Genomic DNA, 18,416 nt, shown 5'->3' with positions numbered 1-18,416 from the left:
TAATCAAGCAAGCAACGTTTAGGTTACTACTCGAAGCACCACAAGGGGGAGTAGTAGAGCTCATTATTATCAGCATCCACTTTAGAGACAGACAAGGCATATTTATTAAAGCCCGCCCTACTGTATCCGGTCATTTCCCACGCATACACATAATACGTACATAGGCTGTTTCCGTATCCGTCCTAGACCGGATATGCAAACTACAAGTCGCTATGTATATAGGCTACTCTAAGGTAAATATACTAGTCTAAAAGCTAAACCAGGAAGACAGCAGAAACAGAGAAGTGTCGACTGTTGTTTCAAGAAGTGACTGCGTTTTTCTCGCTGCGAAATCACCGAAAAAAAACCACACCTGACAGCATTCCGGGAAATGTCAGCTTGAAGCCATACAAACAAGTACTTTAGTTTGTTATTATGTCATTCATGTTAAAGTATTTAGCTGTGGTGTAATTTACCGGGTGGTTGACTTGTAACGTGTTTGTGGCTGATCGATACTTAATTTGTGCGAGACAGATGTGATATTTTCTTCCAGTGAATAGTTTAATAGTTTGATATATGTTAGTTTTTTTGATGAATTGAAGGTGGAGTGGACCCTCATGTAAACAAGTGTAATGCTTAATTGGGTCGTCCACTCACAGTTAACAGTCTTTGTATTGAGTTTGTGCTTGAAATGTACTGTAATTCTGCAAACTGTTAATAAATATTTCAATCAATCAATCAAGTTATCATATAGCCTACGATGCGAGAGAGAGAGACAGACAGAGAGATTAACTGCTTTATTAAATGTATTGGTTTTTCATTAACTGTGTTAATTGGGCGTGCCAGCCAGGTTACAACACAAGTGAACACATACAATGGGAATTTGTCTTTACAGATAATGATCATGTGATGATATCAGTGGCCCATAAGTTTTATTCTGCATTTTAAGAGGTTATTATACATTACAGGAATACATGATGTCATGATGTGTTTATTAACTTGCGACTAGTCAAAAGAAAAGTGGAAAAATCTAATAATATTTATTGTTCATGATAGCCTTTTTCTTTTCTTAATATTCGTTTTTTGCAATGTAGGATATATAAAAACTTACCAGGAAATTATTCCTTTATTTCCTTCCCAGCACTATTATATCACCACTTTGCATTCCATAGTGGGGAGGGCCCTTTATATACTCTAAGGGAGGGCCAGGCTGCTCTGTGTGCACATTCATCATATATGCCTGTATGTGTGAGCATTTGCATTGTCTTCTACTCTACACAAGGCAGAGTCATAAAGCCGTGTGTGTGTGTGTGTGTGTGTGTGTGTGTGTGTGTGTGTGTGTGTGTGTGTGTGTGTGTGTGTGTGTGTGTGTGTGTGTGTGTGTGTGTGTGTGTGTGTGTGTGTGTGTGTGTGTGTGTGTGTGTGTGTGTGTGTGTGTGTGTGTGTGTGTGTGTGTGTGTGTGTGTGTGTGTGTGTGTGTGTGTGTGTGTGTGTGTGTGTGTGTGTGTGTGTGTGTGTGTGTGTGGTCAGCCAGCATGGCTCCTCTGTTTGAGAAGTGCTCCATTGTGTTGGAGCTGAAGACCTTGCCTCATAAGGAGAAGAAGAGGCTGGCGTTGACCCTCACAGAGCATGGAGGAAGCATCTCCTATGTGGTCAACAAACAGGTGAGACGCCAGAGACGGACACACAGATCATAGGCTAGGTTAGTTAGTTACACCAGTGCTTCCCAAACATCGATCAGGTCACTCTTTCATCGATCCTTTGTGGAGAGTGCATTGACATTTTTTTTGGTTTCATGGTATGGCTCATTATCATTGGTTAATAAGAACAAACTCCATAAAATCATCAACGTGTCCAGCAAAATAGCTGGGGTACGATTTGAGAGTATGACCTCAATGTATGAGACCCGGGTACTCAGGAAGGGGAAAGCTATTACTAGGGACAATACACACCCGTTACACAGCCAATACCATCTTTTACCATCATGGCGACGGTACATGGTACCTTCTCTGCAGGCTAGGGCCTCAAGATCGTTTGTATAGGACTTATGAACAAGCAGGCCCCATCTCAGTTCCGTGCATAAAGTGTGATGTGATGCCTCTTGGAATTATGACTGGTGGCCTTCTGTTGGCATTGTTTCTTTATTGTCTATGTACTGTGCGATCTGTTTGTTTCCATATGTTTTATGTATATCCTGATGACTGCTGTGCACAGAACAAATTTCCGAAAGGACAAATAAAGTATCTATCTATCAATAATGGATCACCAGAGCTGGTGGGTTGTGGCCCCATTTTGTATGGATTGCAAATATATATATGTATTTTTTTTTTTAAAACATTTTCAATATAAATATATGTACAATATATGGAAATATGACGTGTCACAAGATTGTTTTCCTAATGCGCCTTTTCACTATTGTTGAAATAGTGCTTAAGTGGTTAATCCATCATGTATTTTTTGTGAGATGCTATATTATAATAAATTATATATTTGCTGCTGCATTGTCTGAAGGAAGCCAAACAAAAATATAAAATAAGTCTTACTCTTATGTATCTGTACACAAGATGTAACAATAAAGTACAACCTTGAACCTTGAACCTCACTCACTCTCTGGCCTACACAGTGCTCTCTGGTGGTGGCCAGCAGTGTGTCCAGCCTGAGCTCCAATAGGCTGCGGAGCATCCAGAAGCACCACACTCCAGTGGTGGCTGTGGACTATGTTTACAGCTGTGTGGAGAGGGGAGTGCTCCTGCCCGTTGGCCCGCACCAACTGGACACCTGGACTGTCCCAGCCTCACAGCCAGGTATGTCACATTTACACCGTCCCAGCCATATGGCCAGACCTCATCAAACACTGTACCCTGACCCTGCCCCGCTGCCACCCTTAGATCTCCATATATAGAGCTGACCTGTTCTGACATTCCATATGTTGATCTGACCTCATCAAACCCTGTACACTCAAGACACGCTCCATATATGGCCAGTACAGAATTCATTCCATATGTTGATCTGACCCCCCCCCCCCCCCCCCCCCATGCCAAAGCGCCAGTGCTCGCTCAGCAGTCTGCCGTCACCCAGGCGGATGCGTGCACACTTCTCACCCTCAGGGCGTCTTAAGGCTCATTCATAGTATGGATTTTCGGTGGTGAGGTGACCACCGAACTACAACATGACGTCACAAGCCGCGTTGAAGAGCAAACCACCGCCACCGCCCCAGCCCTTCTCTCTGTTTTTACTCCCCACCGCTCAACGTAATTTCAGCTCCGGTGGTCACCCCACCACCGGAGCGGTGGTCACCCCACCACTGAAAATCCAGACTATGAATGAGCCTTTACTGGTACTAATGGTGCTGCTGTTCTGTGTGTTTCAGTATCGTATGTGACAACAAGCAAACGGGGCTCTGAGATGTCCAACACTGTCGACGTCGTCAGTCAGACAGCAAAGGCAGGCCATCAGCGGGAAACTGCTAACGTTGTGGACCAGCACAGGTGTGTATTGTTTTGTTTGGTGTAGCTGTCACACCTAGCGACACATTTAAGAGTTGTGGTTTCCGAAGGCCTATCTTGTTGTTTTATTGATTACCAAATTGTTTTGACCAATATTATTGACCAAAAAGTCTTAAAGTTTCTGTATTTGAGAACATTCAACTTCTACTGTGGGTTTTAGAAATATTTAACCAATGAAACATTAACAAGAGCTTGTGAAATAGTAACTACATTCGATCCAATGGAACACATTTATAGAAAAGTAACGTTTTTGGACATGAAAGGTTTCCACTTGACATCGATGATGTAAATAATGTGCTGTGATGATATTCGATAAGCAAACCTCTTTCTCTTCCTTTTATGTCTGTATGTTTTCATTGTGAAGCGCGTTGAGCTCCCATGCATGCGTAAAATGTACTCGACAAAGAAAGTTCAACTTGACTTCTTCTTCTTCCATGTGTACACTTGTCATAAAACAAAAGGTGTATTGCCACAAAAGGATGAGTGCAAACTGCAAAGCCAAGGAAATTATATATGTCTGTTATAACCCTGTAATCTAAATGTTCCTGTTTGCAGGGGGGATACGGAAAATCTAAGTGATGTCCCAACCTTCCCATCTGAGTTCCAAGTCGCCAAATATTCCATATTAGAAAAGGTGAAGCATCTAGTTAATTTGCTTCGGCTTTGCTTGGCCTGTCACAGTTATATAGTGCCTGTGTATTGGTTCTGTAAGTAGAACAATAGGATGTTCTCTCATACGTGATATGGAGCAAGATGTTACTGGGAAATATAACCTCGATATGCATTGCTGACAGGAGGCTGACGACATGTGGGCCGTAGTGGAGCTGCAGAGTGCCACAGGAGAGGAGGGCCGGCGCTACCGTGTGGTCAGGAAGGTCATCCAAGGATCCAAGGTGAGAGGCTTATGTCTCATACAGGAGATAGGCTCCTGCCCTATGGGCCTCATGGCTACAGAAACAGGAGATAGGCTCCTGCTCTATGGGCCTCATGGCTACAGAAACAGGAGATAGGCTCCTGCCCTATGGGCCTCATGGCTACAGAAACAGGAGATAGGCTCCTGCCCTATGGGCCTCATGGCTACAGCAACAGGAGATAGTCTCCTGCCCTATGGGCCTCATGGCTACAGAAACAGGAGATAGGCTCCTGCCCTATGGGCCTCATGGCTACAGAAACAGGAGATAGGCTCCTGCCCTATGGGCCTCATGGCTACAGAAACAGGAGATAGGCTCCTGCTCTATGGGCCTCATGGCTACAGAAACAGGAGATAGGCTCCTGCCCTATGGGCCTCATGGCTACAGAAACAGGAGATAGGCTCCTGCCCTATGGGCCTCATGGCTACAGCAACAGGAGATAGGCTCCTGCCCTATGGGCCTCATGGCTACAGCAACAGGAGATAGGCTCCTGCCCTATGGGCCTCATGGCTACAGAAACAGGAGATAGGCTCCTGCCCTATGGGCCTCATGGCTACAGCAACAGGAGATAGGCTCCTGCCCTATGGGCCTCATGGCTACAGAAACAGGAGATAGGCTCCTGCCCTATGGGCCTCATGGCTACAGAAACAGGAGATAGGCTCCTGCCCTATGGGCCTCATGGCTACAGAAACAGGAGATAGGCTCCTGCCCTATGGGCCTCATGGCTACAGAAACAGGAGATAGGCTCCTGCCCTATGGGCCTCATGGCTACAGCAACAGGAGATAGGCTCCTGCCCTATGGGCCTCATGGCTACAGAAACAGGAGATAGGCTCCTGCCCTATGGGCCTCATGGCTACAGCAACAGGAGATAGGCTCCTGCCCTATGGGCCTCATGGCTACAGAAACAGGAGATAGGCTCCTGCCCTATGGGCCTCATGGCTACAGAAACAGGAGATAGGCTCCTGCCCTATGGGCCTCATGGCTACAGCAACAGGAGATAGGCTCCTGCCCTATGGGCCTCATGGCTACAGAAACAGGAGATAGGCTCCTGCCCTATGGGCCTCATGGCTACAGAAACAGGAGATAGGCTCCTGCCCTATGGGCCTCATGGCTACAGAAACAGGAGATAGGCTCCTGCTCTATGGGCCTCATGGCTACATGAGGCCCAACCTTTATTTAACCAGTAAAAACCACATTGAGACTGAAGTCTCTTTTACAAGTGTGAACTGGCCAAGACAAGAGGCAAAACAAGTGACACAGCTCTGCCAGTAACAAAACAATACACAACAACAAAAAACATGACATACATACAATGCTCATAAATACAGTACCCAATACTAAGAAGCTCAAAGGGAGAACAGGAACGTTTAATAACGCGACCAATAAGGACTAATAAATAAAAAAACTAAGCATTGCTTAGTATACTAAAAAGCAAGCAGACATTTGCTATACGTCAAAGCAGGAGCAGTTCATGGGAAGTGTGCCCATGGCAATCCTTTTAAAGCTCACTAGGGGAATCACAGCAGCCAGTTTGAGTCTGGTCTGTAGGTCATTCCAAGACCAGGGTCCGAAATAAGCGATGCTTTTTTTTCCAGCCTCAGATTTAGTTGGGGGCACGACATAGCGTAACCAAGCATTTGATCTGAGGTTGAGAGAGTTTTGGACAAGTTCAAATTTAGAACCAATGTAACGTGGGAGATTACCAAGAATAGCTTTATAAATAAGAATATACCAATGTAGCAACCTGCGAGACGTTAAGGAATACCAACCCACTAGGGCATACAGAGTACAGTGATGAGTCCTATAGGGGGAATTTGTTATGAACCTCAATGCAGCATGAAACAGGGGGTCAAGTTTGCTCAGAGTTGAGGAACTAGCAAAGCGGTAGACAGTATCGCCATAATCAAGCTGCGACAGGAAGAGGCCTGTAACCAGCTTTTTGCGAGAAGCATTCGAAAAGCAGGACTTCATTCTATAGAAGAAACTCAGCGTGAACTTAAGCTTTTTTGCCAAGGCGTCAATGTGGTGTTTAAAGTTTAACTTGTTGTCCAACCAGATCCCAAGATATTTATACAACCCAACCCATTCGATGGATACTCCATCCAGAGTGGTGATATTTGAGGGGACATTGACTAGGCTATTTGGAGAAAATAGCATGGCCTTGGTTTTGTGGCCATTTAGTAGCAGTTTGCTGTTTAGCAGTTCATGCTGCAATGAAACAAAGTCAGAGGCCAAGTTTGACACTGCCACATCAAGTGAGGGGGCACAGGAATACAGAATTGTGTCATCTGCATACATATGATACCTACTATGCTTAGATTGACTACAAATATGGTTTACATACAGCAGAAAAAGCAAAGGTCCTAGAATGGAACCTTGAGGGACTCCTTTCTCCAGGGTGATAGAGTCAGACAGTGTATCACCAAATTTAACACACTGTGTGCGGCCAAATAAGTAGCTTTTAAACCAGCCTAGCACATTGTGGCGAAAACCAGTATTCGAGAGGACATTTAGCAAGACATGGTGGTCCACGGTGTCAAATGCCTTGCTAAGGTCAATGAATAAGGCTGCACAGAACGATTTAGAACCCAGGGCATCCCTGATGTCATCAATAACATTGAGGCATGCTGTCACAGTACTATGTTTTGCCCTGAAGCCAGACTGCATTGGGGTTAGAATCTTATGTGCATCAAGAAAGAGTTTAACCTGAGTCGATACTTGGCCCTCCAGAATCTTAGCCAAGGCTGAGAGATTGGAGATAGGCCTATAGTTATTGACGTCACAGGGGTCGCCAGCCTTGAGAAGTGGTGAAACATGAGCCTGTTTCCACACTTCTGGTAAACTCTGAGTAGATAAAGAAAGATTAAAAATGTCAGTGATCGGTTGTGCAATCACCAAGGCCGAAATTCTTAGAAAATAAGGGTCGAGACCATCTGGACCAGAGGACTTTTTTGGGTCAAGTGTAGACAGGGCACGCAACACATCTGGTACTAGAATAGGAGAGAAGTCAAAATCAAAATCAACAGGTGAGCCAGTATTCTCGTGGACACCTTGCTGAGGGGCTCCGGCATTTTGCTCTTCAAAAAGATGAGAAAAAGGAGATAGGCTCCTGCCCTATGGGCCCCATGGCTCGGTCAGGCTCACTTACTTTACATTCTTCTCATAGTCCGGCAGCTGGGGGCGTGGAGTGGGAAATGTATCCTAAAATATTGATTGTATATATATATATATATATATATATATATATACAGTATTATATATATATATAATACTGTGTATACATTGATGAATCCACCTGCGACCGGCTGTCGGTATTGAGAATTTTCTTTTATAGGCGGTTATATGTGACCATACCATTAACACTTCCCCCTCCAAAAAACGTAGCCTACGTTAATTGTCGGCAAGCGACATGCGCCAAACACAGTAGGTTACGTTAATTCAGTTGTATAAAATCTTTTGATTAGATCTAGTCTAAAGGCTACTCACATTAGCTTCGGATGGCTTAGTTAGGCTATCTGTTGTTAGCCATAAGACTGGACTGCGTCATCTTTTTTTTTTTTTTTTTTTTTTGCTTTCGCCTTTATTTTATATTTTTTATGGAGGGACAGACAGTAGGCTGACAGGAAAATGGGGAGAGAGATGGGGGGAAGACATGCAGTAAAGGCCGTCGGGATCAGGAGTCGAACCCGCGGCACACTGCCAGACTGGATTACCAGCCAAGGTGCCTGGACCGCTGAGCCATGGCCCAGGCCGGACTGCGCCATCTTGCTTGTGCATGCAGACAAGTCGCTTTAGACTCCAAATCCCAGGTGGCATTTCTGGCCAAAACAACGCTTATTGCACGGAGCCTAGCGGTCGCAGTAATGGCGCTGGCCTGTACTCCTCATCAGCTAGTCAAACATCAACAACCGATCCGACAACACACACACACCATTCAGTCAACATCCGGTTCTGTTCGCGGTGTTTTGGATCTTCAAAATAAGGGTTGAACGGGGAGATATCCTGGCATATAGTAATCATTATTTAATTAATCCTGGCGGGGATTGTATTAACGACCTATATAAGGCAACATTTTCAAAATTTCATTATGCTTTAAGTAGAATGTGACGTGTCAAACTAGGGGGGTTTCAAGCATTAGTTTTGCACAAAAAAAACTCCTTGGGCTAAAAACGGCCATAACCATCCTCACAAATGTGATGAGGTCAGCACATCTGGGCAAGTGGCTATGGTCAATTTCGTCAACATAGCCAATGCACTGCGACGCGGTGTGAGCTTGTAGATTGACTATTTGCAGCATGCAACCAAGTGTAAAATCAGTCATTATGACGCCATCAAGGCCTGCCAAAATACATTTTAGTCTTCTAAATCAACTGTAGATTTTGTCGACTAAAAGCTTATGATATTTAGTCCACTAACAATACAACATTCCAGATGACTGGAATGTTGTTCCAATTAAACTTTATTCAAAAGACTATGACTAAACTGAATAAGGATTTGCTGTCAAAATCAACACTTGTCTGGATTAGAGGGTAGCACGGGCCCAGCAAATTCCCGAAACGGCACAGAGAAGGATTGGATCCGGTCCGAAATGGAGTCGATAAGGATTGGAACCGACAAGTCAATATCAATATTTTGGGCCCGAACTCGGCTCGGCTCTCGGGTATTCGGTTCTGGGTGGACCCGTGCTACCCTCTAGTCTGGTACATCCCCCTCCTCCGCTGCTGGGATGTAGTGTAGGGTAGGGTAGGTATGCACTAGCCTGGGTTCCAGCCTGATTCGCTGCGTTCCGTGGATTTGTTTTTGTCTGGCCAGCAGGCAGCAGACTCGCATTTAATAACGTCCGACCTGTTAGGTAGCCACGTTGTTGCAGATACGTCATCAGCCAGTGCCACTCTATCCATGCAGTAGTACAAAATAACTGACGGCTGTGGGGTGAGTTTAGTGAATGTAAACGGGACGTTGAAGGGCAACAGCAGTAGCTGCGTGGTGCGCATTGATACAACGTCAAACTGGTGTTTTTAACCAATCGGAAGCCACGGGTGCTTGTCACCCTTTTACATGTCCCGCCTACCTTGGAGATGGGACCCTTTCCAGACTGACTAGCGAAGTGACTAAACAATTCGACGGAACCCAGGCTAGGTATGTACTGCACTGCACTGTGTGCGTGATCTATATCCTCTTTGTGTCGTCAGGTGGCGTCGGACAAGGTGTTGTTGGCCTCCACGTCCGAGGAGGCTGTGCCGATCTACCAGAGGCTGAGGCAGAATCTCCTGGATGCTAGATACTCACTGACCAACACCCTTCACCCTCAGGCTCAGCCTCTGCTCTCTGCTGCACTCAAACAGGTCTGATGATGATGATACATTTATCTCTGGAGTGTGGGCGTGGGAGGGGTAAAATACTATTTTTTTTTAATGTTAAAGAGACTTGAAAAAAATGTAAAAAAAGCATTTATCTCAAATTCTTTTCCCAGATTTCTTTGTCAAAACAAGCTTTATTCACAGCCCATAACTGCCGTGAACGGGTAGACAGACTAAACCTCATTTTATTTAATGACTCAGACTAGACTAGACTAAAAGTGAAATGAATGGAATTGGAAGTTCAACTGTACTCACTTGACACCTGGAATCTGTGTGTGATTGATTGATTGATTGATTGATTGAAGTATTTATTAACAGTTTGCAGAACGGGTACATTTCACATGAAAGCACAACTCAATACAAACTAAAGACTGTTACTGTGGACGACACACTGATAAAGCATTACACTTGTTTACAACAGGGTCCACCTTTTTCAATTCATCAGAACATTTAGAGACGTACAAATATACACTTCTATATGATTGACAGCTGCGGCTAGAAGAGGAGCTGAACACGGGCGGCGTGTCACAGGAAGTGGGCGTGTTCGTGGAGCTGCTGTGGAGAGAGTCCCTGGGTTGCCTGGGCAACGTTCTCAAAGTCCCCATCTCCAGTCTCAGCCTCAACGACGTGAGACGATACTGTGTCTTATGCAGGGCTCATCGATACTGTATGTCTGTACACAGACAAATGTGACCAGATTTGACTGAGAGCCTGCCATCGCGCAAACTCCAGCTTTTCACCAGAGGAGAAAAACGTTGTATTTATTTTTTCCCAAAATGAGTTAATAGAACAGGCAGACTCTTCACATACTAGAGCATGTCTGAAATAAATATCAGAGCTGAAATCGACATGTAAATATGAAATACATGCTTAAACATGTAGCTAGGTGTAATGTTAGAGACCACAGAAGTGATCCTTTCAAGCCTCTTTTCTCAACTCGCTGTTTTCTGCAAGACATTACTCAATAAGCCATATCTCCAAAACTGGTGGGTCAAACTGAACAACCAATATGTCAATTTGAAGCTATGATTGCTGCTTTTTCATATGACATGAAAAAACAAAAATTCAAAAAAATCCAATGGCAGTCCCTCAGTCTAATTTAGTCACAAATGTGTCCGTGGCAAAACTTAGCCCTGTCCGTGGCAAATTAGTCGTTTCGAAGGAAGCAATCTGATTGGTGGAAACAGCTTCTAGCCGTTCCTTAAACCAGCGCAAAGGAACACCTACTCAAAACAAAGATTTCAGCTGTGTTTTTCTCCCAGAGCGCAGCAGACTCGGTGGCTATAGGCTAGCTAGTTTCTTGGGACATTTGTGGTCGTAGTGGATACATTAAATTCTGCGATTATCTTATTTTTAAGGGTAACTCTTGTATATTTGCAATATTACACTCGAGTGTGATCTTTATCGTCATTAATGCACTTCTGTGATATACCTTTCGTAACTCGCCGTGCGGGCGAGTTCCTACGGCACCGCAGGGCGAGTTCCTACGGCACCGCAGGGCGAGTTCCTACGGCACCGCAGGGTGAGTTCCTACAGCACCGCAGGGCGAGTTCCTACAGCACCGCAGGGCGAGTTCCTACAGCACCGCAGGGTGAGTTCCTACGGCACCGCAGGGCGAGTTCCTACGGCACCGCAGGGCGAGTTCCTACAGCACCGCAGGGTGAGTTCCTACGGCACCGCAGGGCGAGTTCCTACGGCACCGCAGGGCGAGTTCCTACGGCACCGCAGGGCGAGTTCCTACGGCACCGCAGGGTGAGTTCCTACGGCACCGCAGGGCGAGTTCCTACAGCACCGCAGGGCGAGTTCCTACAGCACCGCAGGGTGAGTTCCTACGGCACCGCAGGGTGAGTTCCTACAGCACCGCAGGGCGAGTTCCTACAGCACCGCAGGGTGAGTTCCTACGGCACCGCAGGGCGAGTTCCTACGGCACCGCAGGGCGAGTTCCTACGGCACCGCAGGGTGAGTTCCTACAGCACCGCAGGGCGAGTTCCTACAGCACCGCAGGGTGAGTTCCTACGGCACCGCAGGGTGAGTTCCTACGGCACCGCAGGGCGAGTTCCTACAGCACCGCAGGGCGAGTTCCTACGGCACCGCAGGGTGAGTTCCTACAGCACCGCAGGGCGAGTTCCTACGGCGCCGCAGGCGTGCATTAATGACGATAGAGAACACCCTCTCGTGTAATATTGCTTAATTCTAGATTTTGTTTTCACACACCATTATAATGTTCTTCATTTGATCAAACGACCCAATTACTGAATATCAAGTCTTCAGAATGTGTGTGTGACACTCATTTACTACAACATTATGGATGGCACATTATAGGGAGTCCACTGGTACTGGTTCTCAAACGCTTTATTTTCAAGGACCCACATAACTCTTGAGAGTGTACAAATGGACCCGTATGGGTCCATTTGGTTCCATATGTACGCTCTCAGAGTTACAGACCTGTAATAGGCTAGTGATTGTCTACTCATTTTGTATGTCCATGGCAAAAAATAGAATTTTGACAAAAATCTCCACCACAAGTCAACATGGTGATGGTCTTATGTCTTCCTGTCTGCATTTCACCCATGTTGAGCCTGATTTAGTACTCAGTTGCATAACCTCATGTCACAACCAGGCTTTCCACCTCGGAGGAAAGCCTGGTCTGTGTTTCTAAATTGATGTTTGATCCGGTCGGGAGCGGATGGTATCGTTACGTCATGTTGTAGTCATTGTTTTGTAGTCATAAGGCCGGAACTGTCTAAACCAGAACATCCTTTCTCTCAAACCGGAAGAATATTACCTTCCCAATAAAAGCCTTGATGTGGTGTAGTTTCGCTGATTTCTAAAATATGAATGTGAGTGTACTTTCCAGAGACTGTTTAGCGTCTGTATATCTCACGGGGAAATTCTATTCTCATCGCAGGCTACGCTTTTTTTTAATAATAATTCAAATGCTTATTTATTTTCCAAAATGGTACATAATATCAGTTTAGTACACTTTTATTGGGAAGGTATTACTCTGCCGGTTTGAGGGAAAGGAAGTTCTGGTTTGTTTCTCTCAACTTGTGTGTGTGTGTGTGTGTGTGTGTGTGTGTGTGTGTGTGTGTGTGCGTGCGTGCGTGCGTGCATGCGTGCGCGTGTAGGTGAGCAGGGCAGAAGGTCTGCTGCTTCAGGCTTGGAAGAAGGTGAAGGAGAACTCGTTCAGTGACGTGTCAGAAATCCACTCGGTCACAGAGGACTTCTACGCTCTTCTTCCGCACAGAGAAAACCACCAACTGCTCAATAACGCCAATATCATATCACACAAACTGGACCTGTGTCAGGTAACTCATACAATATCATATCACACAAACTGGACCTGTGTCAGGTAACTCATACCAATATCATATCACACAAACTGGACCTGTGTCAGGTACCTCATGCATATCATATCACACAAACTGGACCTGTGTCAGGTAACTCATACCAATATCATATCACACAAACTGGACCTGTGTCAGGTACCTCATGCATATAACGTACATACATCCATGTCACATCACTTCTGAGACCCTACTTATTATATCAAGGCCTTTTCGTATAGTAGTTGTTCTGGCCTCTTTATACATGCTTTTTTTCCTTTTGTCTTAATTCGTTTAGATTGATGTTAATTGATAAAGCCATTTGCTTTTAACCCATTCAGGCCTGACGTCGATTTTTTTTTCTAAATCATGACAATTTTCGGAAAGATTTGAGGCACATTTTAACGAGTTTTCAAAAATAGCAGACCTACAAGTTCATAGCGCGCCACTCGGTGGCGCGCTATGAGCTTGTAGATCTGCTATTTTTCAATAGCTAAATTATAACATAATGTTTAAAACACCAAAAGGGGTTCCCGCCCAAAATTGGTTAATGGTTAATGTGGTTAAACGCTAACGTGACATGGATGTGTTCCAGGTCTCAATGGATTAATTGATGTTTATTTTATCCTAAATGTCCGCTCTATTGTTTATGTAGGTTTTTCCTCTTTTTTTGAGTGGTGCAAACCACTCCAACAACTGGCTTTGTACCCGTGTACCCGTGTACCCGTGTTCGTACCAAAAAAAATGAGCATGGTTACTATGGTCACTGACATTACGTCAGACCACAGCTGATCAGGCTATATAAGACCTTGCACCACTCAGTTCACACGGGTGTGATTTTTTTTTTACACTCACTGGCTAATTTATCAGGTACAACTTTTACATTTAGTTTTTGGCTTTTCTGCCTTTATTGATAGTTTCAAGTGAAGATAGAGGGACAGAAAACACCCCGAGACATTGCCAAAGCATTTCCGGGGGTCCCCGGTCAAAAACGTTGAGAACCCCTGCTATATAGTACCAAAAGTGGTTCCCCTATGCTTACGAGCCAAAGAACCTCTTATGGTGCTATATAGCACCGTTTTTAGAGTGAGATGGTTGTGCATGAAAATCCCATTAGATCACCAGTTTCTGACTAGCCCGTTTGGCATAACCAACCATGCCACATTCAAAGTCGCCTACATTCATGATGCTCTGTTTGAACTGCCGTCTGGACCATCACCATGTATGTGCCTACATGCATAGAGTTTAGACATGCATTTTAAGCTGATTGGAATTTTCAGTGCATCTTGCTGTTTTGAAAAGCGCTTTAGTAGTTCTTTATCATTATCACTAGTAGTTGGTCCAAGTCCATCACAGTAATCTTAGTTACAATTTTCTTTTGCCTCATCAAGTTGATCAGAGATGTACTGAACGTGAGTGAAGTGACCTTAAGAAGCCCCTCCCCTTCCTGTCTGGGGAAGTACCGTGCCCTGAGGTGCGCCATTGAAAACGTTCCCCCTGACAGCGTCGAGTTTAAGGGCGTCAGCACTCTGCTTAGACACAGGTAATGTGCCACCTATTAAAACAGCCTTGTGCATTTGTTTGCTTGAACATTTTTTTAAAGTTCTATTATTCTCTAACTTGCATTGTTCCCGAATAGAGCGTCACAGTCCCGCCCCCGGCGCGCGGCCCGGAAGAGAATTTCCCATTCATTTTTCTGCCCATTTCTTTTTGTTTATTGTCATGAGTTGTCACCATCCAAGTTGGCTTGGTCCGAGGCTTACAGGTCTTTAAATAAATACTTCTGTAACGTCTATGGGAAAAATGAACTGGGATTATTGCATAATTATATTGACTATAATTAGTTAGTTAGTGTATGTTGTATAATTATCGTATATATGTTGACCGTCTCTGCTGTCGGGAAGAAACCACCTAACTCCAAAATGTACATTTTTCAAGTAATGAAAAATAAACATTTTTCAGGAAATTAAGAAAACCGTATATTTTGAAAACAAAGCAATACTGCCTCATCAAAGTTGGTGTTGTGACTTTATATACTGTCAATTACTTCCATGAAAAGGGGAGAGGTGGTGGAGTTGGTTGCTTTAGCAGACAGTTTGACGGTCCAATGGAGTTAAGAGGTTCTGTCCGAAGCACATTTTACTACTTTTTATTGGTTCAATACTTTCGAAACGACACACAGACGTCAGAAACCTCAAACATGGAGTTGGGTGGTTTCCTCCCGACAGCAACGATATGTCGTTGCCTGTTGCTATAGCAGTGCACGACGGTGTATAATTCTGTTGCTATCACAGTGCACGACGGTGTATAATTCTGTTGCTATCACAGTGCACGACGGTGTATAATTCTGTTGCTATCACAGTGCACGACGGTGTATAATTCTGTTGCTATCACAGTGCACGACGGTGTATAATTCTGTTGCTATCACAGTGCACGACGGTGTATAATTCTGTTGCTATCACAGTGCACGACGGTGTATAATTCTGTTGCTATCACAGTGCACGACGGTGTATAATTCTGTTGCTATCACAGTGCACGACGGTGTATAATTCTGTTGCTATCGCAGTGCACGACGGTGTATAATTCTGTTGCTATCGCAGTGCACGACGGTGTATAATTCTGGTATTTATCTCCGTCTCCTAGCAACGTGCAGGTCCAGCAGATACTGCGCGTCAGCAGAGGGGCGGAGCTACATATGTTTAGGAAGGAGCTGGGCAACGTCAGGCTCCTCCTCCATGCCTCCAGCCCCAGCAGCTTCGTGGGCATCCTGTCTCGGTGAGCACGGACACATTTTTTTTATCCTGACTGTCTCGTTATCCTAAAGCATTATTCATAGTCTATATTTTCGGTGGTGAGGTGACCACCGAACTACAACATGACGTCACTGAGCCGTGGTGAAGAGCAAACCACCGCTCTCCCCAGCCCTTCTCTCTGTTTTTACTCACCACCGCTCCACGGTGGTAACCTCACCACCGAAAATCCAGACTATGAATAGGCCTTAACTCTCAAGCCGGAGTTATACCCCTGAAAATAGACAAACAGCAGGATCTATGTAGCCGGAAATACTGTAGCCAATCTACAATATCACCAGTTGTCCACGTGTCTCGGTGAGATGTGTTGTGAGTTTGCAACCAAGTATCAATCGGAGTAAGCCTAACCCAAACCCCTAAAGATGACCGCTAAATGCCTAATCCTAACCCTAACTACAACCTCAATCTTTTCTTATTGTAATCCTAAATTATATGTATTTTTGAGTGGTGTAAACCACTCCTACAACTGGCTTTGTTAGTTTACGTGTCTGTCTGTCTGTCTGTCTGTCTGTCTGTCTGTTCCCAAAAAATGAGCATGGTTGCTATGGTCACCCAGTTCACACGGGTGTGATTTCATTACGTCAGACATTACGTCAGACCACAGCTGATCAGTCTATATAAGACCTTACACCACTCGGGTGTGATTTTTTTTTATAAAACAGCAATTTCTCTTGAGGACAGGAAAATTCCCTCACAAGCAAATTCTACTTGTGGGGACATTTGGCTTTGACAATATAGTAATAGAAGTTACACACATCGACCAGTAAAAAGGATTGCTGATGATTGTGATTGCTGTTGTATTGTACAGTATGACTGACTGTGGTCTCTCACGTTCTCTGTCCAGAGGCCTGTTGCTACCCACCGTTGGAGTGAAGCATCATGGGATTGAGAGGACAGACATCGGGGACCTGGGCAGTGGAATCTACTTCAGTGACTCCGTCAGGTCAGAAGAACAGCAGGGTTCAGAAGTAGGGCTGCAGCATCGGTGTTGATTTTGACAGAAATGTTTTGAAATTAGTTTTAATCATAGTCTCTTGAATAACATTAGCTTTAGTCATATCTCAGTCACCTGAAATGTTTTAGTGTTAATCTCGTTGTAGTCGACTACATATCGCAAGAATCTAGTTGATTTTTTCGACAAAAATGCATTTTGGCGGGCCCTGATGGCGTCGTAATGCCTGATTTTACACTTGACGCGTTGTGAGCTTGTAGATCTGTGAGTTTGTGGATCTGTGAGCTTGTAAATATGCTATTTTCAGAGCTCAACACCCGAGTGCAACCAAACAATAAAATTATATCCCCCTATAAAAATATTGCTCAATGCTGACAGCCGGTCAGCAAGTGGATTCATGAATGTATGTGCGCCACCGAGTGGCGCGCTATGAACTGAGCTATGGTCTGCTATTTTTGAAAATTCGTGAAAATGTGGCACAAATCTTTGAATATATATTCTTTCAGAGCGAACGTTTTAACTCAAATCTTTGCTTCTGGGGGGTCCCTGGAACAACATATTTTCAGATGGGGGTTAGTGGCCAAATTCAGATAATTTGACATGGAATAGTTTCAGCACCACTGACATAGAAACATAGGTTTTTCAGAAACTGAACTGATTTAGAAGATTTAGAAGCACCAGTCATCAGTCTCCATCTTCTCCGTCCACAGCACCAGTCATCAGTCTCCATCTTCTCCGTCCACAGCACCAGTCATCAGTCTCCATCTTCTCCGTCCACAGCACCAGTCTGAAGTCTCCATCTTCTCCGTCCACAGCACCAGTCATCAGTCTCCATCTTCTCCGTCCACAGCACCAGTCTGAAGTCTCCATCTTCTCCGTCCACAGCACCAGTCTGAAGTACTCCAAGCCCAGTGTGACAGACGGCTCTCGGCTGCTGCTGGTGTGTGAGGTGGCTCTGGGGGACTGCAGGGACCTGCGCCGCAAGGACCCCAGCCTCCGCCAGGCCCCGGAAGGTTACCACAGTGTCCACGGGGTCCGCCGGACCCCCGACACTCCGTCTGAGTTCCAGGTGTGCTTTTGGTCGTGGGTGTGGGTGTGTGGGTGTACTGTTTGGAATGTTGAGATTCCAGTGTGGAGTTGGCTTTCCTATCTAGTGAGAGAGAGTGAGAAATAGAGTCTGTTACTGAAAATGTTTGTTTGGTCAAGAGTCCTACTGTGCGATTTGTAAAATAAATGGTGCATTTATATAGCGCCTTTATCCAAGGCGCTTTACATAGATGTAAATTGCATTACATTCACCCATTCACACACACATTCATACACCGATTGTGGCGGAAGCCATGCAAGGTACCAACCAGCACATCGGGAGCAATTTGGGGTTCAGTGTCTTGCCCAAGGACACTTCGACATGTAGACAGGAGGAGCCGGGATTCAAACCGCCGACCCATGGATCATTGGACGACCTGCTCTAACTCCTGAGCCACAGCCGCCCGCTTTGCATGCCAGTGCGACAGATTTGTGAAACAGTGTGAAAGTCCACATCATTAGTTTCCATGGTAACTAATGTGGCA

General features: G+C 45.0%; 1 protein-coding gene across 3 annotated transcripts in view; it reads left to right on the top strand.

The window, feature by feature from the left end:
- The first annotated feature begins 253 nt into the window (after positions 1-253).
- The window catches only part of parp4 (poly (ADP-ribose) polymerase family, member 4), a 44,299-nt gene continuing 26,136 nt past the window's right edge, over positions 254-18,416 (top strand). For 2 of the 3 annotated variants that reach the window (XM_079518326.1, XM_079518324.1), the window contains exons 1-13: positions 254-396; positions 1,510-1,643; positions 2,603-2,783; positions 3,350-3,467; positions 4,041-4,119; positions 4,280-4,378; positions 9,590-9,742; positions 10,247-10,384; positions 12,886-13,065; positions 14,475-14,626; positions 15,727-15,858; positions 16,738-16,836; positions 17,731-17,914. In XM_079518326.1, the coding sequence (XP_079374452.1) occupies positions 1,515-1,643; positions 2,603-2,783; positions 3,350-3,467; positions 4,041-4,119; positions 4,280-4,378; positions 9,590-9,742; positions 10,247-10,384; positions 12,886-13,065; positions 14,475-14,626; positions 15,727-15,858; positions 16,738-16,836; positions 17,731-17,914 (1,644 nt within the window). In that variant the 5' untranslated portion in view covers positions 254-396; positions 1,510-1,514. The remainder of the gene's footprint in view (positions 397-1,509; positions 1,644-2,602; positions 2,784-3,349; positions 3,468-4,040; positions 4,120-4,279; positions 4,379-9,589; positions 9,743-10,246; positions 10,385-12,885; positions 13,066-14,474; positions 14,627-15,726; positions 15,859-16,737; positions 16,837-17,730; positions 17,915-18,416) is intronic. The other variant, XM_079518325.1, reaches the window with a different exon arrangement.

The sequence above is a fragment of the Electrona antarctica genome (genome assembly GCF_951216825.1).
Source record: "Electrona antarctica genome assembly, chromosome: 13".
Lineage (NCBI taxonomy): Eukaryota > Metazoa > Chordata > Actinopteri > Myctophiformes > Myctophidae > Electrona > Electrona antarctica.
This window is presented reverse-complemented; position numbering and strand designations above follow the sequence as displayed.